At 38.2% G+C, this 21,980-nt stretch overlaps 1 protein-coding gene across 10 annotated transcripts; it reads right to left on the reverse strand.

Moving 5' to 3' along the window:
- Window positions 1-5,027: 5,027 nt before the first annotated feature.
- On the reverse strand, window positions 5,028-18,128 carry LOC136230469 (uncharacterized). 10 transcript variants are annotated; one of them, XM_066019539.1, is made up of 10 exons: window positions 17,994-18,128; window positions 17,666-17,745; window positions 17,456-17,536; window positions 16,290-16,443; window positions 14,094-14,206; window positions 13,521-13,575; window positions 12,437-12,465; window positions 9,516-9,609; window positions 7,438-7,538; window positions 5,028-5,790 (listed from the first exon to the last, which is right to left on the reverse strand). In XM_066019539.1, exons 4-10 carry the CDS (start codon window positions 16,431-16,433, stop codon window positions 5,640-5,642), a joined length of 687 nt encoding a protein of 228 aa, XP_065875611.1. In that variant the 5' UTR covers window positions 16,434-16,443; window positions 17,456-17,536; window positions 17,666-17,745; window positions 17,994-18,128; the 3' UTR covers window positions 5,028-5,639. The 10 variants fall into 10 exon arrangements, with proteins under 10 accessions (XP_065875611.1, XP_065875607.1, XP_065875609.1 ...); XM_066019535.1 differs by having other exon boundaries at window positions 17,656-17,745; XM_066019537.1 differs by having other exon boundaries at window positions 17,666-17,748.
- Between the last annotated feature and the right edge of the window lie 3,852 nt (window positions 18,129-21,980).

Below are 21,980 nucleotides of genomic sequence, written 5' to 3' on the forward strand. Positions count from 1 at the left end.
TGTTACTAATGACCAAATGGTTCTGCAACTTATTTCTGGCTTAACAGATGCCTATGGCACTGTCGGCACCCAGATTCGCCATGGTGACCCCCTTCCGCCTTTCCACAAGGCCAGATCTATGCTTATTCTCGAAGAAACGGCACGAGCTCGCAAGATTACTCCTTCCCCTGACACGGTAGCTCTCACCACCGCTACTGACACCACCAACCCGCCATCCCACTACACACCATCTCGGCATGTGCCAAACCGATCGCACCACGCTCCTCGTGGCGATCGCCATGTCGATCGGCCCTATCGCGGCAGAGGAGGGCGATACAGCAATCGTCAGTCCGGCTCCTCCTACCGTCCTCCGGTTTACCTGTGGGCTCCGTACTACCCCTGGGCACCGCAGCAACCTTGGGCCAGTCCGCCCTGTCCATACCCGACGGCACCCTGGCCTCAGCCGTCCCCTCATGGTCATCCCCAATCACAGTCCGGCATCCTTGGCCCGCGACCTAACTTGCCACAGGCACACCTCAACATGGCTGGCCCCTCTTATGCTCCGACCGACATTGAACAAGCCATGCACACCATGTCCATCACACCTCCTGATCAATGGAACATGGACACCGGAGCTACCTCACACATGACGGCTCATCAAGGTACACTCACTTCTTATTTTGATTCGCGCCTCAATGGTAATATTGTTGTTGGTAATGGTAATTGTGTACCCATCTTGGGCTCTGGTAATGCATATTTAGCCACTAAACACCACCCCCTTAAATTGAAAAATGTACTGCATGCCCCTCAATTAATCAAAAATCTCATTTCTGTCCGTCAATTTACTACTGATAACCAAGTTTCTGTTGAATTTGATCCTTTGGGTTTCTCTGTGAAGGATTTACAGACGGGAACGCGTATCATGAGATGTAATAGTACCGGGGATCTCTATCCAGTCGTGTCTAGTTCGTCTCCTTCACCTCCGTGTCATTCCGCTCTCACCGCACTTTCTTCCGATGTTTGGCATCATCGTCTAGAAAATCCAGGGTCCCCAATTTTGGACACCCTGATCAATAAAAACTTTATTTCATGTAATAGGAGTAATAATAATGTTTCTGTTTGTCATCCTTGTGTTAATGGAAAACAGGTTAAATTACCGTTTTAGTCCTCCTACAATTCTGCATGTATGCCATTTGATTTAATTCATAGTGATATATGGACGTCACCGATATCGAGTTCTAGTGGTCACCGATATTATGTTTTGTTTCTTGACAATTACACAAATTTTCTTTGGACGTTCCCGTTAGCTAACAAATCCCAAGTCTATTCCGTGTTTCTCACCTTCCGTACGTTCATTCGAACACAGTTCGAACGTGAAATCAAAACGTTTCAATGTGATAACGGTGGGGAATTTAACAATAATTCATTTCGCCAATTCTGTAATACTCACGGAATGCAATTCCGCTTCTCATGTCCGTATACCTCACCCCAAAATGGTAAATCTGAACGAACTATTCGAACCATTAATAATATCATTCGCACAATTATGAACCACGCGTCTGTCCCGTTTCAATTTTGGCACCATGCTCTTGCACTCGCCACTTATCTTCTCAACATCTATCCCCACAAAATTTTAGGTTACAACTCTCCCACACAAATACTTTACCTACGGGATCCCACCTACTCTCATCTTCGCATCTTCGGATGCTTGTGCTTTCCCCTCATTCCATCGCCATCTCGTCACAAATTAGAGGCTCGCTCACGGCCGTGTGTCTTCCTAGGATATCCCCAAAACCATAGGGGATACATATGCCTTGAGCTGTCCACGAATAAACTCATTGTTTCCCGTCACGTGGTATTTGACGAGTCAGTCTTCCCATTTACACACCAAAAATTCACTACACCGTCCGCTCCCCACCCTCAAAATCCAGTCGATGGTCTACTGCCCATCACTCAATCCACGCCCGAAATTCATTCATCCCCTTCTCCTGTGTCGGTTGCGTCCGCATCGCCAGCGACGTCGTCGCCCTCATCCCCCCCATCCGTGTCGTCCCGCCTAGCGTCCCCGTCTCCCACGTCCCTGTCCTTCCCCGAGTCGTCATCACCTGTCGTGTCCTCTCGGTCCATGTCATCTCATTTCGAGTCGCCCTTGTCCTCGTCGTCGTCCCCTCGAGTATCCCCGTCTCCTGTCCTGTCCAATCCTAATTCTTCCACTAGCATGACCAGGGTCGATGCTCCTGCATTAACACCACCTCCTATCACCGCGGACACCCATACTCACCCTATGACCACCCGAGCACAACACGTCATCTATAAACCACGCCGTATGCTCAACTTATCCACTTCTGCACCACCCGCTATTTCCCCTTTGCCTAAAACACCAACCCATGCACTATCTGACCCAAATTGGACACAAGCCATGACTGATGAATTTGAGGCTCTTATCCAAAATAAGACGTGGGTACTCGTACCTCGTCCTAAAAATGCTAATGTTATTCGTAGTTGGTGGATTTTCAGGCACAAAACCAAGTCGGATGGATCCTTTGAACGCTACAAAGCAAGACTAGTGGAAAATGGTTCAGGCCAACTGGCTGGTATTGACTGTGGTGAAACATTCAGCCCTGTGGTAAAACCGGCAACAATCCGTGCAGTTCTCAGCATTGCTTTGTCCAAAAACTGGAATCTGCGTCAGTTAGATGTGAAGAATGCATTCCTTCACGGTGACCTTAATGAAACCGTTTACATGCATCAGCCACTGGGTTTCCGCGATCCTGAACATCCTGACCATGTCTGTCTCCTTCAGAAATCTTTGTACGGCTTGAAGCAAGCTCCTCGAGCCTGGTACAAACGCTTTGCAACCTATGTCACTAAGATGGGATTCACTAATAGTGTGTCGGATCAGTCCCTATTTGTCTTTCGACAAGGCACAGACACAACATTTCTGCTTCTGTACGTCGATGATATTGTTTTAGTAACTTCGTCTGACAAGCTGCAAAGTTCCATAATCTCCACTCTTAGCTCAGAATTTGCAATGAAGGACTTGGGTCCGTTGAATTATTTTTTGGGGATTTCTGTTACTCGCTCACATGGTTCTATGTTCTTATCTCAGCGGAAATATGCCAAGGAAATTATTGACAAAGCAGGGCTCGGGTCATGTAATGCGGCTGCCACCCCTGTCGACACCAAACAAAAGCTCAGCCTATCATCCGGCTCTGCTTATCATAATCCCACTGAGTACAGACAGCTGGCTGGAGCACTTCAATATCTGACACTCACACGGCCTGACATTTCTTATGTTGTTCAACAGGTGTGTCTGTCCATGCATAATCCTAAGACTACTCACATGGCTGCCCTCAAACGGATTCTGCGCTACATCCATGGCACCATCGATTTTGGCCTCAGTCTCATTAGGACATCTACGGAACAGCTTACATCATACACTGACGCCGACGGGGCTGGCTGTCCCGACACACGTCGCTCTACCTCCGGGTACTGTGTTTTCCTCGGCGATAACCTTATCTCATGGTCGGCCAAGCGACAGCCCACCCTATCTCGGTCTAGCGTCGAAGCAGAATATCGTGGGGTAGCCAATGTTGTGTCTGAAACCTGTTGGATCCGAAATCTGTTACTTGAACTTGGCTGCCCAATTCAAAAATCAACCGTTGTGTATTGTGATAATGTCAGCGCAGTTTACGTTGTGGGCAATCCGGTTCAGCACCACCGAACCAAGCATGTTGAAATGGACATTCACTTTGTCCGTGAAAGAGTCGCCAAAGGCGAGGTCCGTGTACTGCATGTTCCATCCCGATACCAAAATTGCCGACATCTTTACTAAAGGCCTGCCGTCTCCGCTGTTCGACGACTTCCGCAATAGTCTCAATGTTCGCCTTCCGAACTCTTCAACTACGAGGGAGTATTAGATAGTAGATATTCTCAATATTATATTGTTTAGTTATAGATCACACTGTATCTAGTTAGTTAGTCATTCACTACAACGTGAACTCTACATTGTATTTATACTGAATTACACATCAATAATAATCAGTGATTCAAACTCTATTATTAATCACCGAAAACCATTGGTCCAATTTTAGTTAAAGTTGTGCTGACGGCAACTAGGAACCCAAGGAAACATTTTCACAATCCTTGCTTTTCCCGTACAATTGTTTGATAATTAGTCATTTTTCCATTAAATATAGGCGAATATCTACAAAAAAAAACCGTTTTCTTAAACGTAGGTTGAGAACCTAATTCTCTGACACGCCCGCATTTTTCCACATCTTCCCGCACGAGTCAAGATTGTAAAGGGAATATTTTTGTTTCTCAAAAATATCGCCAACATCATCACTATGTGTTTTCGGGGTTTTGCTCTCATATCCTCTAATTTTAACAAATAATCATGTGCTTGTTCTTGGAAAATCGGGCAGGCCGTTGGTTCTTCTAAACCTATACATTAACTTTACTCAAGAGTGTTTTAGGTCTTAGGGGAGTGTTTCTAAAGTAAAAATTTAGTTTTGGAGGATTGGAATTGGTTGCAGGGCAAATTACATACAAATGCCCTGTGATTTTACCGATTTGCAGATTAATATTTTGATATTCTTTTTTTTACAAATGCAATCATCTAGTTGCAAGAATTTTCATTTTTGTTAATATACCAAATTTAGCCGATAACAACTTCAAAACGAAAATTTTCAAGAATTAAAGATTTAAAGTTGTTTAATATCATATTTACTATGAAACCATATTTTTAATTTTTCAAAAATATAATTTTTGGAGTTTTCTCTTTCTAAACATTAAATTTCTCTCTCATAACAAACACTTAAATGACCTCAAACATAAAAAGTTGAAAAATTATAGTTACTTAAAATATCATTTAACTCTTGAAAATTGTCATTTCGAGATCATTGTCGGCCAAATTTTAACAAAGTGAACCCAAATGTAAAATTTTGCAAAACATGGAACTACGTTTGCAAAATTTTGCAAAACCACATAGTCGCATTTACAAAAAAAAAACACATTTACCCATCTGCAAATCGGTGAAACTAGGGATAGCAAAGTGTAAGGTACCCACGGGTAGTGTCAACCCTAAACTCTTACATGTTTATTTTTTAATTACTCATACCCGTCCCATTAACCTAACTGGTATATGTTTTGCATCTCATACCCGTCTTATTTAATTCACGGGTACCTTATCCCGTTAAGAATCAATAAATAAAACAAAAAATATTACAAATTTAACAAAGTATAAATTTAATAAAGCATTCATCTAAAAATTGAACAAATGGAACCTTAATCAATAAAAATAAAGTAGCTTAATAGTATTACTTAACAGTCAAAAAAACAAAAGATTGGTGTACAAATCTCACATCTTACATCCAAAACACAATAATATTTTATATATATATAACAATTATGACGATAACGGGTACCAGATACCCTGGAGGGTATTCTCATACCCGTCTCATTACCCTAACAGATATTGGTTTTGATCTCATATCCGTCCCATACCCTTTTATACAGGGTACATGTAGCCCCATTAGGATCAGATAATGTCGGGTACCCACGGGTAGAGTACCCGTTGCTATCCCTAGGCGAAACCACATAGTATCTTAATTAACCATTGGTTATATTGATATATGAATCACTATTATTGAGAAATTCTACAATAATACTGAAGCATCTCCAACATCCCCAACTTGATTTGTTAGACTTCTTTTGTGTGTTCTCTCAACCAACAAAAACTTGTATGTCTCCCATGTGCATTCTAAAGTGACGAAATACTTATTTTTTTGGATAAAAATCTCTAAAAACCTGCACGAATTTTGATAGAAAAAATGTAAGAAATCGTTTAAGCAAAAGATAAGGCTTAATACATCATTTTCCCCTAAACTTTCAAAGTGTTCCGGTATTCCAAAAAGTTTAATTAGCTTCTGAACTTTCAAAGTGTTTCGGTAGCCCATTTAATTTGTATAAAATGTTCAGTTAGCCTTGAACTTGCACAAAATGTAATCAATTGATCACATGGTTGCAAAAAAGTAAGTTAAATGCAGAAGATGTATTGCATGAATCTTCAAAAAAAAAAAAAAAGTAAAACGACCAAGATCATGATATACGGTTCTAATATTGGAGACGATAAGTTTTATAATTGAGCAAGTAATAACTTCATTTTTAATCTATTTTTGAATTATGTAATAATATTTTAAAATGCGTGGAATAAATTTTTCGCATTTAAATTACTTTTTTTACAACTAATCAATTGATTACATTTTACACAAATTCAAGGATTACCTAAACATTTTATGCAAGTTGAAGGGGCTATCAGGATACTTTAAAAGTTTAGGGGATCAGTCAAGTTTTTTGAACAAGTTCAACAGGTAAAATAATGATGTATTAAGCCAAAAGATAACAGGGTAAATTACATCCATGGCCACTGAACTTTACCCATTTTCACATTATGTCCACTGAACTTCATTTCTTCCCGGTATAGCCACTGAACTTTACACTTTTTAACACCGGTGACTCAATGCCTCAAAACGACTGTTGACGGCTAAAAATAAAAAATCCAAAGTGTTAATAATATTTTAAGGAACTTTAATTCTTGAAAATTTTCCTTTTGAGGTCATTTAGGTGTTGTTTGGTTAGGAGAGAGAAAGTGAATTTTTAGAGAGAGAAAACTTCAAAAAATGTGGTTTCCTGGTAAATGTTGTTCTGAACAATTTTAATTCTTGAATATTTTCATCTTGAGGTCGTTAACGATCGTTAATGGTCATTTTGAGAAGTTAGTTAAAATTGAGTGGCCACCGGTGTTAAAAAGTGTAAAGTTCAGTGACCATACAATAGTCATAATGTGAAAATGGGTAAAATTCAGTGGCCGGGTGTAATTTACCCAAAGATAATAAGAAAATTTTGGGGTAAATTACACCCATGGCCACTGAATTTTACCCATTTTCACATTATGGTCACTGAACTTCATTTCTCCCGGTATGGCCACTAAACTTTACACTTTTTTAACACCGGTGGCCACTCAATTTTAACTAACTTCTCAAAATGACCGTTAACGACCTCAAAATGAAAATATTCAAGAATTAAAGTTGTTCAGAACGACATTTACCATGAAACCACATTTTTTATTTTCGAAAATCACATTTTTTGGAGCTCTCTCTCTCTAAAAATTCACTTTCTCTCTCCTAACCAAACAACATCCAAATGACCTCAAAATGAAAAATTTCAAGAATTAAAGTTCCTTAGAATATCATTAACGCTTTGGATTTTTTATTTTTAGCCGTCAACGGTCGTTTTGAGACGTTAAGTGGCCACCGGTGTTAAAAAGTGTAAAGTTTAGTGGCCATATCGGGAAGAAATGAAGTTCAGTGGCCATAATGTGAAAATGGATAAAGTTTAGTGGCCATGGGTGTAATTTACCCGAAAATTTTGCACAATAAAAGGATTTTGAAATACCCGAGACAAACCTCAATTCCTTCTTGCGTGATTTTAACTGATTGCTTCTTTTGAGAGAGAGAAGACACCATGTTGAATGTAGAGACAAAATCAAGTAATATCTATTTGAGAAAATCCGATGGTAATTTCTATTAGAAGCAGCAACATATGTTTTAGGGATAAAGTAAAAAAAAAAACACTCAATGTTTATCGGAGTAGTTTTACCCTTAACATTTGAAATGGTGCAATTTTACATTTAACGTTGGCAGACAAGAACAATTTTATCACTAACGTTGGCAATTTGGATCAATTTTAGACAGTATTATAAAACAAATATTTTGTTTCTTATTCTGCCCTAATTGCACGCAAGTTAATTCTAAAAAAAATTATATCTTTTGTGATTTAAGAATAGAATTGGAGGTTAATATTTTTAAAATCGGCGAAATATTTGAATTTTTTTTTTGTCCAACTCGTACAAAATACAATATGTTTTTATTTATTTTTTTAAATCACGTTTAATCATATATTTGTGATTTGTTACTTGTAACACTCTGGTCCAATACCATGTAGATATTGTCCGCTCTGACCCAATTCCAACACATTGGGCCTCACGGCTTTAAAACGCGTCTGCATGTATTGGATTCACATCTTACTAATAAGCCCCAATCACTCCCTCTCCATTTCCGATGTGGGATTCAGTTCATTCCTGCCCCCATCGCCATCCCTTAGGGCCGCTCCTTGCTCAGGCCTTCTACCCCGGCGCCACCCACTCCGGACCGGGTCGTTACAGGCCCACCAGCTTCCGCCTGGTTCGTCCCCGAACCACACATCGTACGTGGAGAGTCGGCTCTGATACCAATTGTAACACTCTGGTCCAATACCATGTAGATATTGTCCGCTCTGGCCCAATTCCAACACATTGGGCCTCACGGCTTTAAAACGCGTCTGCATGTATTGGATTCACATCTTACTAATAAGCCCCAATCACTCCCTCTCCATTTCCGATGTGGGATTCAGTTCATTCCTGCCCCCATCGCCATCCCTTAGGGCCGCTCCTTGCTCAGGCCTTCTACCCCAGCGCCACCCACTCCGGACCGGGTCGTTACATTACTAATGGATAATAAAACGACACACATGTAATGTAAAGTGTAGATGACAAGATTAATGACCGAGAAGACAATTTGATGAATAGTTTCTCTAATTGACCAAATTGCTCTAGACTACCAATATTAAGGGTAAAATTGCACCATTTTAGACGTTAGGGGTATTTTTGCACCTTAACCCAATGTTTTAGGCTAACAGCAAACATCTTACAGGCTCTAATTAGGTTGCTTTTCCAACTGAAAACAGACAGCTAAATATCCAGATATGGCACTAATTGAAAGATAACCAATGCCATCATAAAAGGCTTAATACATTATTTGCTCCTGAACTTGTCCCAAAAGCTTGATTGGCCTCCTAAACTTCCAAAGTGTCCCAATAGCCCCCTCAACTTGCATAAAATGTTCAATTAGCCCTTTGAACTTGCGTAAAATGTAATCAATTAATAACTCGGTTGCAAAAAAGTAAATTAAATGCGGAAGATGAATTCTACGCATCTTAGAATGTTATTACATAATTCAAAAAGAGATTCAAAAGGAAGTTATTATTTGTTCAACAATAAAACTTGTCTTCGCTAATATTATAACTTAATAACTTCGATCTTGGTCGTTTTACTTTTTTTAAGACGCGTGCAATATACATTCCGCATTTAACTTACTTTTTGTGCAAGTTCAAGAGTTAATTGAACATTTTATGCAAGTTGAGGGAGCTATTGGGACACTCTAAAAATTCAGGGGGCTAATCAAGTTTTTTGGACAAGTTTAGGGGCAAATGAATGTATCAAGCCAACCTAAAACAAAACCCAATTACGACATGCCTCACTCATCTGTCCACTATATCATTCATGTTATTTATTTTCTACTGCTGCAGGAACATGCTCGACATCAATGTGAGTTCTTAAGCATCAAGCCATCATACCTTTTCAAATATCATCCATATCATTCCTTACACCCTAACTTGCGCATTAAATAAAAGCTTAGAGAATATATAGGACTTACTTGCTGAACTAAAACTCGAAGACGTGCAAGCGATGCCAGAATTGTCAAAGAAAATCCCATAAAAAAAGATTGCGCAAGCAAAATAGATATCTCACTTCAGAATGGTTAAGGGAATTATCCAAATGGAAAATAGGCAACCATGCAGCCAGGCTACTTTTTCACAATTGGTTCAAGATTATAACTTTAGTAAAAATTAATAAAGAAAGAACTCATCTAAACAACATTTACAAACAAAAGGGAACACCACCTAGCTAGACGACAATAAAAGGGCGGCCTGGTCGCACTACGCGTCCCCGCTGAGCGACGGTCTGGAGAGGGGTCCCACCACAAGGGTGTACTGGGGGCAAGCCTTCCCCTGCCAATTTATTTGGCAAGAAGCCGCTCCTAAGACTCGAACACGTGACCTCTTGGTCACACGACAACAACATTTACCGTTGCGCCAAGGCTCGCCCTCTTTTCAATCAACTGATATAAACAGTCTAAAAAAAAGATGGCTTAATATCTTCCCAGCCCCCCAAGTTGTCCCAATATTGCAACTGACTCCCGAACTTAGACTTGTGACAACTAACCCCCATCAACTTGCTTATTTGGAACAAATAAGCCCTCAAATTGCTCAATTAGAACAAATAACTCCTCAAGTTGCAGGTCCACAGGCCCATGTTAGTGTTGCTTATGGAGACAATGATTAACTCAGAACGCATCTCAGAAATATGTAATCAGCTTGATTTTGAGGTCATTTTGTCTTGTGTTAGTATCTTAAAAGAGCTAGACAATTGTTTAGTCTCTTATGTAAAACGTTCAGCTAATTCAGCCCCGCTCATCTCTTAGCTAAGGCGGTCAATTCCCAGTATGTTCGTGGTGTGTGAGCATGTCCACCACCCTATCTCAATGTTGTTTCTTCCGATTCTAATAATTAAGAAGTGTTTTATTTCAAAAAAAAAAAAAACTCCTCAAGTTACTTATTTTGGAACAGATAAGCTCTAAACCCGAAAAAACATTCAACATAATATTACATCAGAAATAAAATATTTCCAAAACATCGGTTGCTAAATCTAACTAATCTACTGATACCTGAAGGGTAAAAAAACTCCCAAAATCACAAATATTAACCTATTTGAGAGGTTATTTGTTCCAAATAAGCAAGTTGAGGGGTTGTCACAAGTCTAAGTTCGAGGGGTCAGTTGCAATATGGGACAACTTGGGAGGCTAAGAAGGTATTAAGTGTTTTTCAAGCCCCATAAACCACATTCACCGGGAAAAGAATAAAATGGTAACTGAAAGTCTGAAATTGAACAACATATTCGCTCAAACAAATTGTTCTAAAAGTGCAAGTGAAACAGTTAGAGCGTGCCATGTACAAAATAAATCTTGGTTAATGATGGCACCATAAACAATGTCATTAACACTGTAAAGCCTAGAATAAAATTTTAATTAAAAAAATGAATAAATTATGGCATAAAGCCCATTTGGGCCCCTAAGTCCAAAATCAATTAGCGCCCCCATTCTACACAAACGAGCAATTAGGTCCCAACATTTGCAAAACTCTCCAATCAAGCACAAAACCTATAGAAGTATCCTCTTCCTTTGCTGACAGATTAACCTCTTTTTCAATCTGTAATGGAGAATTAGAAGTTTCATCTTCCTTTAACGGGAGGTTCATGATCTCCAAAAAATAAGGAATCAAGCAATTCGATAGGGATTAAGAGATTAGTATGGCATTCAAAATCCTTATACAAATGCAGGTCGATGAACTCAAGCCAAAAGTCTTCTCCCACACAAGACTGGACAGAATCCTGAGCCAAATTCAATTGATAGAAATCATCTTCAATAATGCAATGATCCTCAACTTAACAGAATGAACATAATCTGTTGTTTTTTTATTGGGATGAAAGTGAGGTTAGGCGAAAGAAGATAAGGCTCAACATGTGAGGGACAAACAAAAGATGGAATAAAATGATCAGTCGTAAGAATTGTAATATGAGGATGCGACGAAGAGAATGGGAGAAAACTAGTTGGAGAAACTAATAAAAAAAAAGGGCGGCCCGGTGCACTACGCGTCCCCGCTAAGCGAGGTTACGGGGAGGGGTCCCACCACAAGGGTGTACTGGGGGCAAGCCTTTCCTTGCCAATTTTTTTGGCAAGAGGCCGCTCCTAAGACTCGAACCCGTGACCTTCAGTCATACGACAACAACGTTTTACCGTTGCGCCAAGGCTCGCCCTCTAGTTGGAGAAACTAATAGGGTAAATAATTTATTAGTCCCCTCCTTTTTACCTAACACATTGTCAGGTCTCTATCTTTTGTCAATATTAACCATTTGGTCCTTCTGTCTAGTTTTTTTAGATTTTTAACCGAATATATCTTAGCTTTCAAGACAGCCATAGTAAATACGAAATGGTCATGTTACTCTGTTATTTTCTGTCTCTGTTATGCCAAATATAACGGTTAAAAATCTAGAAAAAAAGTAGACAGAAGGATCAAAGAGTTAATATTGACAATAAATAGGGATCTTATAATGTGTTTTTTAAAATAGGGGCACTAAACAGTGTATTAGGTAAAAATAAAGGGACTAATAAATTATTTACCCAAACTAATAAGGAATAAGTATTTGGATTAGATGAAGAAATACTTATAATTGCATCAGGTAAAGAAATAACAGGAAACTGAGTTGGAAGATACTTTAAACTCTTTCCGTTAGGTTGTGTTTAATTGGAGTTTTGCAAATGTTAGGGACCTAATTGCTCATTTGTGTAGAATGGGGGGCTAATTGACTTTGGACTTATAGTTTAGGGTCCAAATAGTTATATACTCAAATAACCGACTTATTAAAACCTCGAAATCACATAATTTAAAAGTATTCACAAAAGAAAATTGTGTCACAAACGAATCCAGAAAAAGTTATCTCATTGAAGAAAAAGGATACGTAGCTGCCTTCAGCATTGGCTCAACCATCTGAAACAGCAGAAGGGAATAATTAGTTTCACCTCATGAGGTTAATCCTATGGAGCACGGACACGGCAAACGGCATTTTTAGAAAATATGAGACACGGGTGCGGCGGGGACACGGCAAATTTTATATAATTAATTATATATATATTAGATATAAAAATCTATAAAAACTTACTAAATCACAAATAAGTCATTCTCTAATCCATAAAAAAAACATCCATACTAAGATAAGTCATTAATTCATCAGAATCCCCAAAATAGTTATTGAAACAGACGAAATCAGAATCCCCTAAAAAGAAATCAGTATCCTAAAAAAGAAATTGAAAGAGAAGAATACAATTGGGTTACGTACTAATGAGGATCTTTATATTGGAGCTCTTTTCTTTTCAATAACCGCAGCTACCGAATCCCTTGTTATCGGTAGGGCTACTAATTAGGTTCATACCAGGCGAAGAGAAAGCAAGAGAGCTGACATTTCAACCATTGCATTGAAAGAAAACAAAAGAAAAGAAAGGAACTGTAGGGCTTGGCTTAGGGAAGCTTCAATCTCTTAGAGCAGATGCGGCCACTGTAGATGATCCAAATGGGGACTCCTTTCTCTATGAAGCTGTCGGAAGCAAAAGAAACAAGAGGAGAAGAAATCGGAATCAAAAGAAACTGGAGGAGAAGGAATCGATTTCAAAAGGAATCGCAATTGCAGATGATGAAGACAAAGCAAATCGACAATCGTAGGAGAGAAGAAGACCTAAATCGCATCACGTATTAGCAGTAAGTAAAAATTCGCTCCGTGTCCGATGCTCCGGCCGTGTCGCCGCCGTGTCCGGCCGTGTCGCCGAGTCCGGCGAGTCCGACTCGGCCACGGCGACCCCAGGGAAGTGTCCGTACTTCGTAGGGTTAATCCATTCAACTAATTTCCTAGTGTTTAAGGAGGTTGTCATTGATAAAAAACAAATGAAAGAAAAGATGAAGTATCAATCTATATATACAGACAAGTAAAAGTACGAAATGCTGCACCAACAACAGAAACACCGTCTGATAATAAAAAAGGAAACATATACCTGTGATAGTAAGCGTGCAGCACCTAGAAGTCGCTCCATAAAATCAGGTACATGACTGTACAATGTGTTACCCAATATTCATGAAATTGAAGATATAAATTTGTTCCAAGCCATGTTTACCAACGAAATAAATAGAAAATAACACAATTTTCCTCAAATTATTTGAGGACATGCACACATCTTTAAATACTATCAAGCAGAATGAGTAGTAGCTCTTTGAAATTTAAAATAAATGCAAATAACATTTCTAGCTAGATTTTTCATTGAGAAAACCATGTAAGTTCAGTGACCAATGGTGCATTTAACTCCAATAAAGACTATCAAAGAAAGTGTCATCAGCATATTATTTACATAAGTTGTAGGTGTAGAAATTTAATTTTTCTTCATGACATACTTCGTCAACCTAAACAAAGATACGGGCTTTTTTCCTGTAAAGCCAAAAGGCAGATAAAACTTATAAATAGCTTAATATTCTATTGGCGTTTATTATAAATGTATAATTGTGCTCCATATCCTAACACACAATAAGTTCGAGAAACGGTGTCAATTAAATTATCTGAGGCCAAAATACACCTTTCTAGCAGATGCAATTTTTGTTTAGGCTTCTTTCCAGTGAAAACGTGAAAGCAGCAAGCCAGTATCTCATCCAACTTAGCTGACTGCAAAAGCCTCAGATCCCGTCTGACCTAAAAAACTCCAAAAAGAAGGATGTAGCTATTAGAACAGCATAGGTTACTGAAAATGCAGAGAAAAGAAGAAGATCAATTTTAGAGTATGGCAAATTGAAAACTAAAATAAATTACACCACTGAACCAGCATTAGCAATTTGCCTAGCCTACTTCATTAATTCCATAAGCAAACAATGTCATGGAACTGATTTAACCAACAGCTCAAGCTGATAGTTAAGGCCAATCATAGATCTTATATTAATCTCTGACACACCCCACACGCAAATGCCCCTTGTGCTCGAAAGGTGTACAACACAGACCCAACCTGCCATGTGTTTTTAATTCCACAAATTAACGAGGTTGTCCGGACTTGAATCCTCGACCGTTTGGTCCTAGCGGTTCTGATACCATAACAACAACAACAACAACAACAAAGCCTTAGTCCCGAAATGATTCGGGGTCGGCTAACATGAACCATCATATAAAACCGTGAAATCAAGTCGTGTCAGCGACACAAATTCGCTCCCTCCACTCCGTCCTATCCACTACCATATTTTCCTCAATTCCCAGTAAACTCATATCACTCTCGATCACTCTCCTCCAAGTTTGCTTAGGTCTTCCCCTACCCCTCACCACTACATCCCTTTGCCACTCTTCGGTTCTCCTAACCGGCGCATCAAGCGCTCTACGTCTCACATGGCCAAACCACCTTAGTCGGTTTTCTTTCATTTTATTCCCAATAGATGTGACCCCTACTTTTGTCCTAATTATTTCATTACTCACCCGATCCTTTCTCGTATGACCACACATCCATCTCAACATACGCATCTCCGCCACCGACATCTTGTGGATGTGGCAGTGTTTCACTGCCCAACACTCCGTACCATATAACAATGCTGGTCTAATTGCCGTCCGGTAGAATTTTCCCTTCAATCTATTAGGCATGCCGGGGTCACAAAGGAAACCCGTAGCACTCTTCCACTTCGACCAACCAGCTTTAATCCTATGAGCAACATCTCCATCTACTTCTTCATCCGTTTGGATAATAGATCCTAAATACCGGAAGCAATCCGAAGCCTGAACAACTCTCCCATCTAGGGTGATTATCCCTGCCTCCCTACTCCTATGGCCGCTAAACTTACACTCCAAATATTCTGTCTTACTTCGGCTCAACTTAAAGCCTCTAGATTCTAGAGTTTGTCTCCATAGTTCCAACTTCCTCTCCACTCCTTCTTTCGTCACATCAACCAACACAATATCATCTGCACCATGGTATACCATCTTGAAGTGAACTTGTTAGTTCATCCATAACGATGGCAAAAAGAAATGGGTTTAGTGCGGAACCTTGATGCACTCCAATCGTAATAGAAAACTCTTCAATCTTCCCAACACTAGTACGTACACTCGTGCATGCTCCCTCATACATGTCCTTTATGATGTCAATATATTTCCGCGAAATGTCTTTCCTTATCAAGGCCCACCAAAGTACTTCCCTTGGTACCTTATCATATGCTTTCTCCAAGTCAATGAAAACCATATGCAAGTCTTTCTTCTTATTTCGATAGTGCTCCATTAATTGTCTCATTAGATGGATGGCTTCCATAGTTGATCGTCCCGGCATAAAGCCAAACTGGTTTTCCGAGATCTTCACCGTCCTCCTTAGCCTTTGTTCGATCACTCGCTCCCAAAGTTTCATAGTGTGACTCATTAATTTGATTCCTCGATAGTTGGCACAATCTTGGACATCGCCTTTGTTCTTATACAAAGGGATTAAGATACTTTTCCTCCATTCTGATGGCATCTTATTGTTTCTCCAAATTTTGTTGAAGAACGTCGTCAACCATTCGATTCCTCTTTCTCCCAAACATCTCCAAATCTCAATAGGGATGCCATCAGGTCCTACTGCTTTCTTCAACTTCATCTTACTTAATGCCATTTTGACTTCACCCTTTTGAATTCTCCGCAGGCATGCATGATTTATCATATCGTGTCTAATACCATGTCAAAAGGAAAATTTTCTTTGTACATTTCTCGTTTAATTCCTCACTTTTGTGAACATTAAAAGGATGCCAACCGCCAGATAACTAATAGTAATTCTTACCTTTAAAAGATACTGAAAATAAGAGCTTCTTCTGTGCTGATTTTTGTTTTTGTAGACAATTCTTTCAAAAATCCCATATTCAGTGTTAAGCTGTTCCAGGAACGATTTCAATCTGTCCTCCAAACTTCTAATTTCAGTGTCCATTTCAGGATTTCTGAAAATGTTGAAACATTAGTAACAAATATTGAAGTTTCTGTTAATCGAGTGTGTTACTAGGATTTAAGACAAGATGGACCAACCTTAAAAGATAAAATATGCCAAAATGAAATATAAGTTTCAAGCACTAAGAGCATCTCCAATGGGGTTTAATAAACCGCTCAATATACTCCATTGTATCATACTCTCCCATTGGAGAGAGTATGATAAAAAGTAATCATTATCAACCACTCAATGTTTATTGAGCTTTTGCTTATTTTTATATATATTTTTTTTATTTTTAAAACAATATGATTGGTTTAATTAATTTGTGGATCAATTATGATTGGTTTAATTAATTAGTGGAGCCTTTGTGATTGGTGGGTCCATTATGATTGAGTGGTTATAAAGTTTAACCATTGGAGTTATATAGTTTAATAAAATGAAATTTATTAAATTGATGATGTGGCATGTACAATGAGTGATTGTAAGTATAAACCATTGTGGATGCTCTAATGCAATGAGAATTATTCTCTTTTCTAATTTTACATTATCTAAAAAAAAAAAAAAAACTGGCTGGTTGGTTGAAATTCAATGTGAAATAATATTAATGCATCAATTATGGATATATTTTTTATCATTAACCTCTTTTCTTTAGTTATTTTCCATTAGAAATACTTTGTAGACACTGTATTCATGTATATTTATTATGTACCTTGGTTCACTGTATTAGAACCATATAAGCTATAATTGATTTAGTGACAGGAGTTGGATATCAGTTTTGCTTTCTTTTGTGCAAATTCATTTTCTATTATGATATTCATACTTGGTTTATTTGGCACATTTTTGTAAGAGAGCTTTTAACTAGCTACTTTCTTTAAAATGTTTGAATTTTGGATTTGTATTTTACATATGTATTTTTGATGGATCATATTTTTGGTAATCTTAATTTTCAAATTCATCACCTACAGACTAGACTTTTAATTTAAACAACAATCAAAAATTTAGAAATCACAAGCTTAGTAGCTTACCTTTTGAAGGATTGGTGACTAAAAAAGGCAGCGAGACCAGTGTGAACTTAAGAGCAAGAAAAATCAGTAGTCCCAAGATCCCTGAATCAGAATAAGGAGTTATTTTCGAAAATGGTCTCAATGATCAGAAAAACACATCAATTTAAAAATAAAAGTGGTTTTGCATATCAATAAATGTTGGGAGAGGTTTCGTTGCCTGCCTGCACTGACATTATTCACATCCGGCGCATTCTTTTGCTCCAGTAACGCCATTGATGAGCAGCAGAAACGAAGAGTGAAGGATGATTCTTCTGCTGAAAAAGTAGCCAACGGAAGAGGGATTAGCCCTGAGAGTGGAGAGTATTCCAGTCTAGGGATTTAGATTGCAAAATTGCAAGCGAGCAGCTAAAGCCCTAATCGCACGCAGAGGTTCTTGCTTACCTTCAATTTCACAAATTTCCTAGCTCAAACGTCCTCGAATTTGAAACATTAACTTAAGCGCCCAATTAAAATTGATAATGACTCTGATAAAACTCAAACGAACAGGCGGCATTATTACCTTCGATTTTGATTTTCTCGCTGAGATTGTTGATGTTGGGAGAGGTTTCGTTGCCTTCACTGACATTGGCGAAGGAAGCAACTGAGCAGCAGAACGTACTCAGGGGCCTAATATTTTGTGATCTTGCTTAATAATGGGCCGAGTAGAAGCCTCGTATTTTTGGGCTCCATACTTCATTCAGCCATCCACTCCTATTGCAATATAACATGAGACATGCATCTTATTGACTATTAGATCTAGGCTTATTAGAATCCTAAGGTGGAGATTCAAAGCATCTGAGGTTTAGATTTAATAACCATTAGACTTGACCACGGGCCCGAGTACCCGTTCGGCCTGTCCAGGCCCGTGTCCCTTGGGCTGGGCTTGGACAATGAAATTTACTTTTAGACCCAGCCCGGCCCAGGCCCGCCAAAGCCCGCCTATTTTTTGGGCGAGCTTGGGACATATAAAAATATTACGGGCCGGCCCAGCCCGGCCCGCCTTATTAATATTAATTAAAAAATTTATATATTTATAATTAAATATTTATTTTAAGTATAAATTTGATTTTTTATAATTGGAAATTATGTATATTTTTTTAGGTGGGCTTATATGGGTTGGGCTTGGGATTTGATTTTTAGGCCCGAGCCCGGCTCGAGCCCGCCTAAATTAATACTGGGCTGGGCTGGGCTTGGGACGAGCACTTTTACACAAAAGCCCGCCAGGCCCGGCCCGAACCCGGCCCATGGACAGGTCTAATAACCATATATCTTACGGTGAATGAGCAAATTCACTTGCTCATTAAGGCGCACGTGAAAATTCCTGTATGACATTAATAGGTTGCACATGAAAATCCGAAAAACTAAAAAACCAAAAATCTAACTGAAAATAAGGTTAATTAAAATTAATTGATTAGTATACGATTTTTAATTGGTATGGAACTGTTTGAACTAAAAGCTCAAGCTTATATTTAAAGGTTAATTTTATATTAATACGTGTTCACTAGGTTTGAAGCGTGCACAACAAAAACTCATATCACCATATCCTGCAATTAAATCAATAAATGGGGCTGCCAGAAATCGAGCCCTAGACTCTAACACCATGTCATGGAACCGTTTGAACTAAAAGCTCGAGCTGTTAGTTAGGATAGTTACATGACATGGTATCAGAACCAGGTTGACCAAGTGGTCTAGGGTTCTATTCCTGGCAGCCTCATTTGTTGATTCTCATTTGTTGATTTAATTTCAGGACATGGTAATATGGTCTGGTTTGTACACGCTTCAAGTCCAGTGGGAATTCGCGTATGGGAGTGTGTCAGATATTAATATGAAGTGAACATTTAACTATCAACTTGAGCTTTTAGTTCAAATGGTTTCATGACATGGTATCAGAGCCAGTTTAACCAAGTGGTACAGGGGTTTGATTCCTGACAGCCCTCATTTGTTAATTTAATTGCAGGAAATGGTAATATGGACATGTGTTGTACACACTTCAAGTCCAGTGGGCATTCATGTATTGGGGTGTTACTCAGGATATGACATTAATTGGTTCTCTGACATTAATTTTAAAACGCGTGGTTAATAGTTACGATTACGGTTTTAGTATGTCAAAAACCGTGGTTAACCGAAACCGATCGAATGTCAATTAAATATTAAAAAATATATAAATACTTTTATTTATATGGGTAAATAATTATTTAGTTCCTATAGTTTTGTATAACCCACCAATCAGTCCACTGTTTAATTATAAAATCTCTGTTTTTTTTTTCACTTTCAATAATTTAATCTTTCTATCAAACATTAACATTAAATAAGATAAAAATACATAAGTAACCCTTAATTTTTTTTTTTTTTTACTGTCTCTCTAATTTCGTTTAATACTACCCTCTTGCTAATTCTGAACTTCATCTCACACTATTTTTAATTTCACACTAAACTCCTCTAAAATGTCAATCTCTTTTCTCGTAACATGGTTTCCTCCAAAATGTCAATCTCTTTTCATAACATGGTTTCTTCTTTTTTGGAGACTCACGACGAGGAAGGAAAAGATGGAGAAAATTGAAATGTAGAAGTAAAATGCATTTATTACATGGTTGTTTATAATTAATATGAGATTTCATTAAAGATTTTGTAAGAAAATGTGGAAATTAATAATGTGAATTGGTTCATCTCGATGTAAATAATATTATTGAAAGTGATCAATATGTGACTTTTTTTTATGTTTCTAGACGTAGAAATAAGGACAAAATTTTATTACTTGTTTTCCAAAAATTTGTAGCGAGAAGTTTTATTTGGGGAAATTTTGCTTTTTAAAAATTTATTTTTATCTGTTTAATTAAATATACGGAAATTTGATATAGGGGTTAAACAGTTTAATGGAAACATAGACACAATGCATGCACATTTCTTTCCACTGTTAATCTCTTTAACTCCAATACGGGTCGATAGTTGGGTGAAGATTTTAACCTTAAATCTACGAAAGGTTTCATCTCAACCAATGTTTGAAGGAGTAAATCCCAAGTTTTGAAGAACACTCCAACAATGAATTTTTTTTATTAATTTCATAAAAGTTACTTCACTACAACTAAAGATGTTTATATACATCATCTAATACAAGATAAAAGACCTAGATGTCCAACTAGAGTTACAAAACAAAAGGTAAAGAATAGCGGTAAATAAGGAAGGTGGATGATAAAGTGTATTTAGGTAATTAAACCTAAATGGTAAAACAGTAAAATCAGGTAATAGACAGCAAAATTGCCGCATTGTTGAAGTTTCGAAGTGCATAAACTGTCCCACACACCGAGTCCTCCAACCCACACAACGTGTGACTCACTCCACACGCTGACTCGAAAAATGACTCGACGAGTGAGTGAGTTTCTGCCCATGGTCGTCTGAAACTTACTTTTCTCCCACTCTAGTCACAGCCTCACACGGTGTGTGACTTGACTGGCACGCTGTGTGAGAGTCTTTTTCTTATTGTCTTCCTTTTGCTCCCGGACCCATGTCGAAAATACCCTCATCAAACTCGTCATTGTTCCGTTATCCTACTCACAATAAAAATTAAAATTCTTTTATTATTTTATCATTGTCCATAACCCACCAAACATACATGGAATAATAATTCTCAACATCTTATTTTTATCTTATCCCAACTTTTTATTCCCGTCCTAATTTTTCATCATTATCCTCATCCCAATTTTTCCACCTTATACTGAAGTGTTTTGTTGTGCGGAAGTAATGAAAGATAAAATAATAAACAATCGAAAAACACAGATTTACGTGGTTCACCAACGTTGTGTTGGCTAGTCCACGGGCAGAAGGAGAATAGTATTATTAGGAGGCGAAAATCAGATTACGATTATTAGGTTTACATAATGGGGTATTTATAATACCCAATCTAACTTAATCCCACTAGGAACTCATGATCTCAATCCCACTAGGAACCCATACTTTTCGATTTTCACATTCATCGTAGACATCTTTCTCTCAGAAAACAAAAACCCCAATCGGAAATCGAAATCTCTGATACCAGTTTGTTGTGCGGAAGTAATGAAAGATAAAATAATAAACAATCGAAAAATATAGATTTACGTGGTTCACCAACGTTGTGTTGGCTAGTCCACGGGCAGAAGGAGAATAGTATTATTAGGAGGCGAAAATCAGATTACGATTATTAGGTTTACATAATGGGGTATTTATAATACCCAATTTAACCTAATCGCACTAGGAACCCATGATCCCAATCGCACTAGGAACCCATGATCCCAATCCAACTAGGAACCCATGATCCCAATCCAACTAGGAACCCGAAACCCAATACTACTCCGGATAGAAAACCCATGATTCAAGGCATTACGACATGTTTCATTTTATCCGCAAGATGGTTCAGAAGATTTGATATGACAATAAAATAATAAAATCGATTTTATTCGCAATGTTTTTTTTAAAGAACTTATTCGGCAAAGTTAAGCATAAAACTGCACCGTTTCGAAAGTTAGTGCTAGAA

Source organism: Euphorbia lathyris, chromosome 5 (assembly GCF_963576675.1).
Source record: "Euphorbia lathyris chromosome 5, ddEupLath1.1, whole genome shotgun sequence".
Lineage (NCBI taxonomy): Eukaryota > Viridiplantae > Streptophyta > Magnoliopsida > Malpighiales > Euphorbiaceae > Euphorbia > Euphorbia lathyris.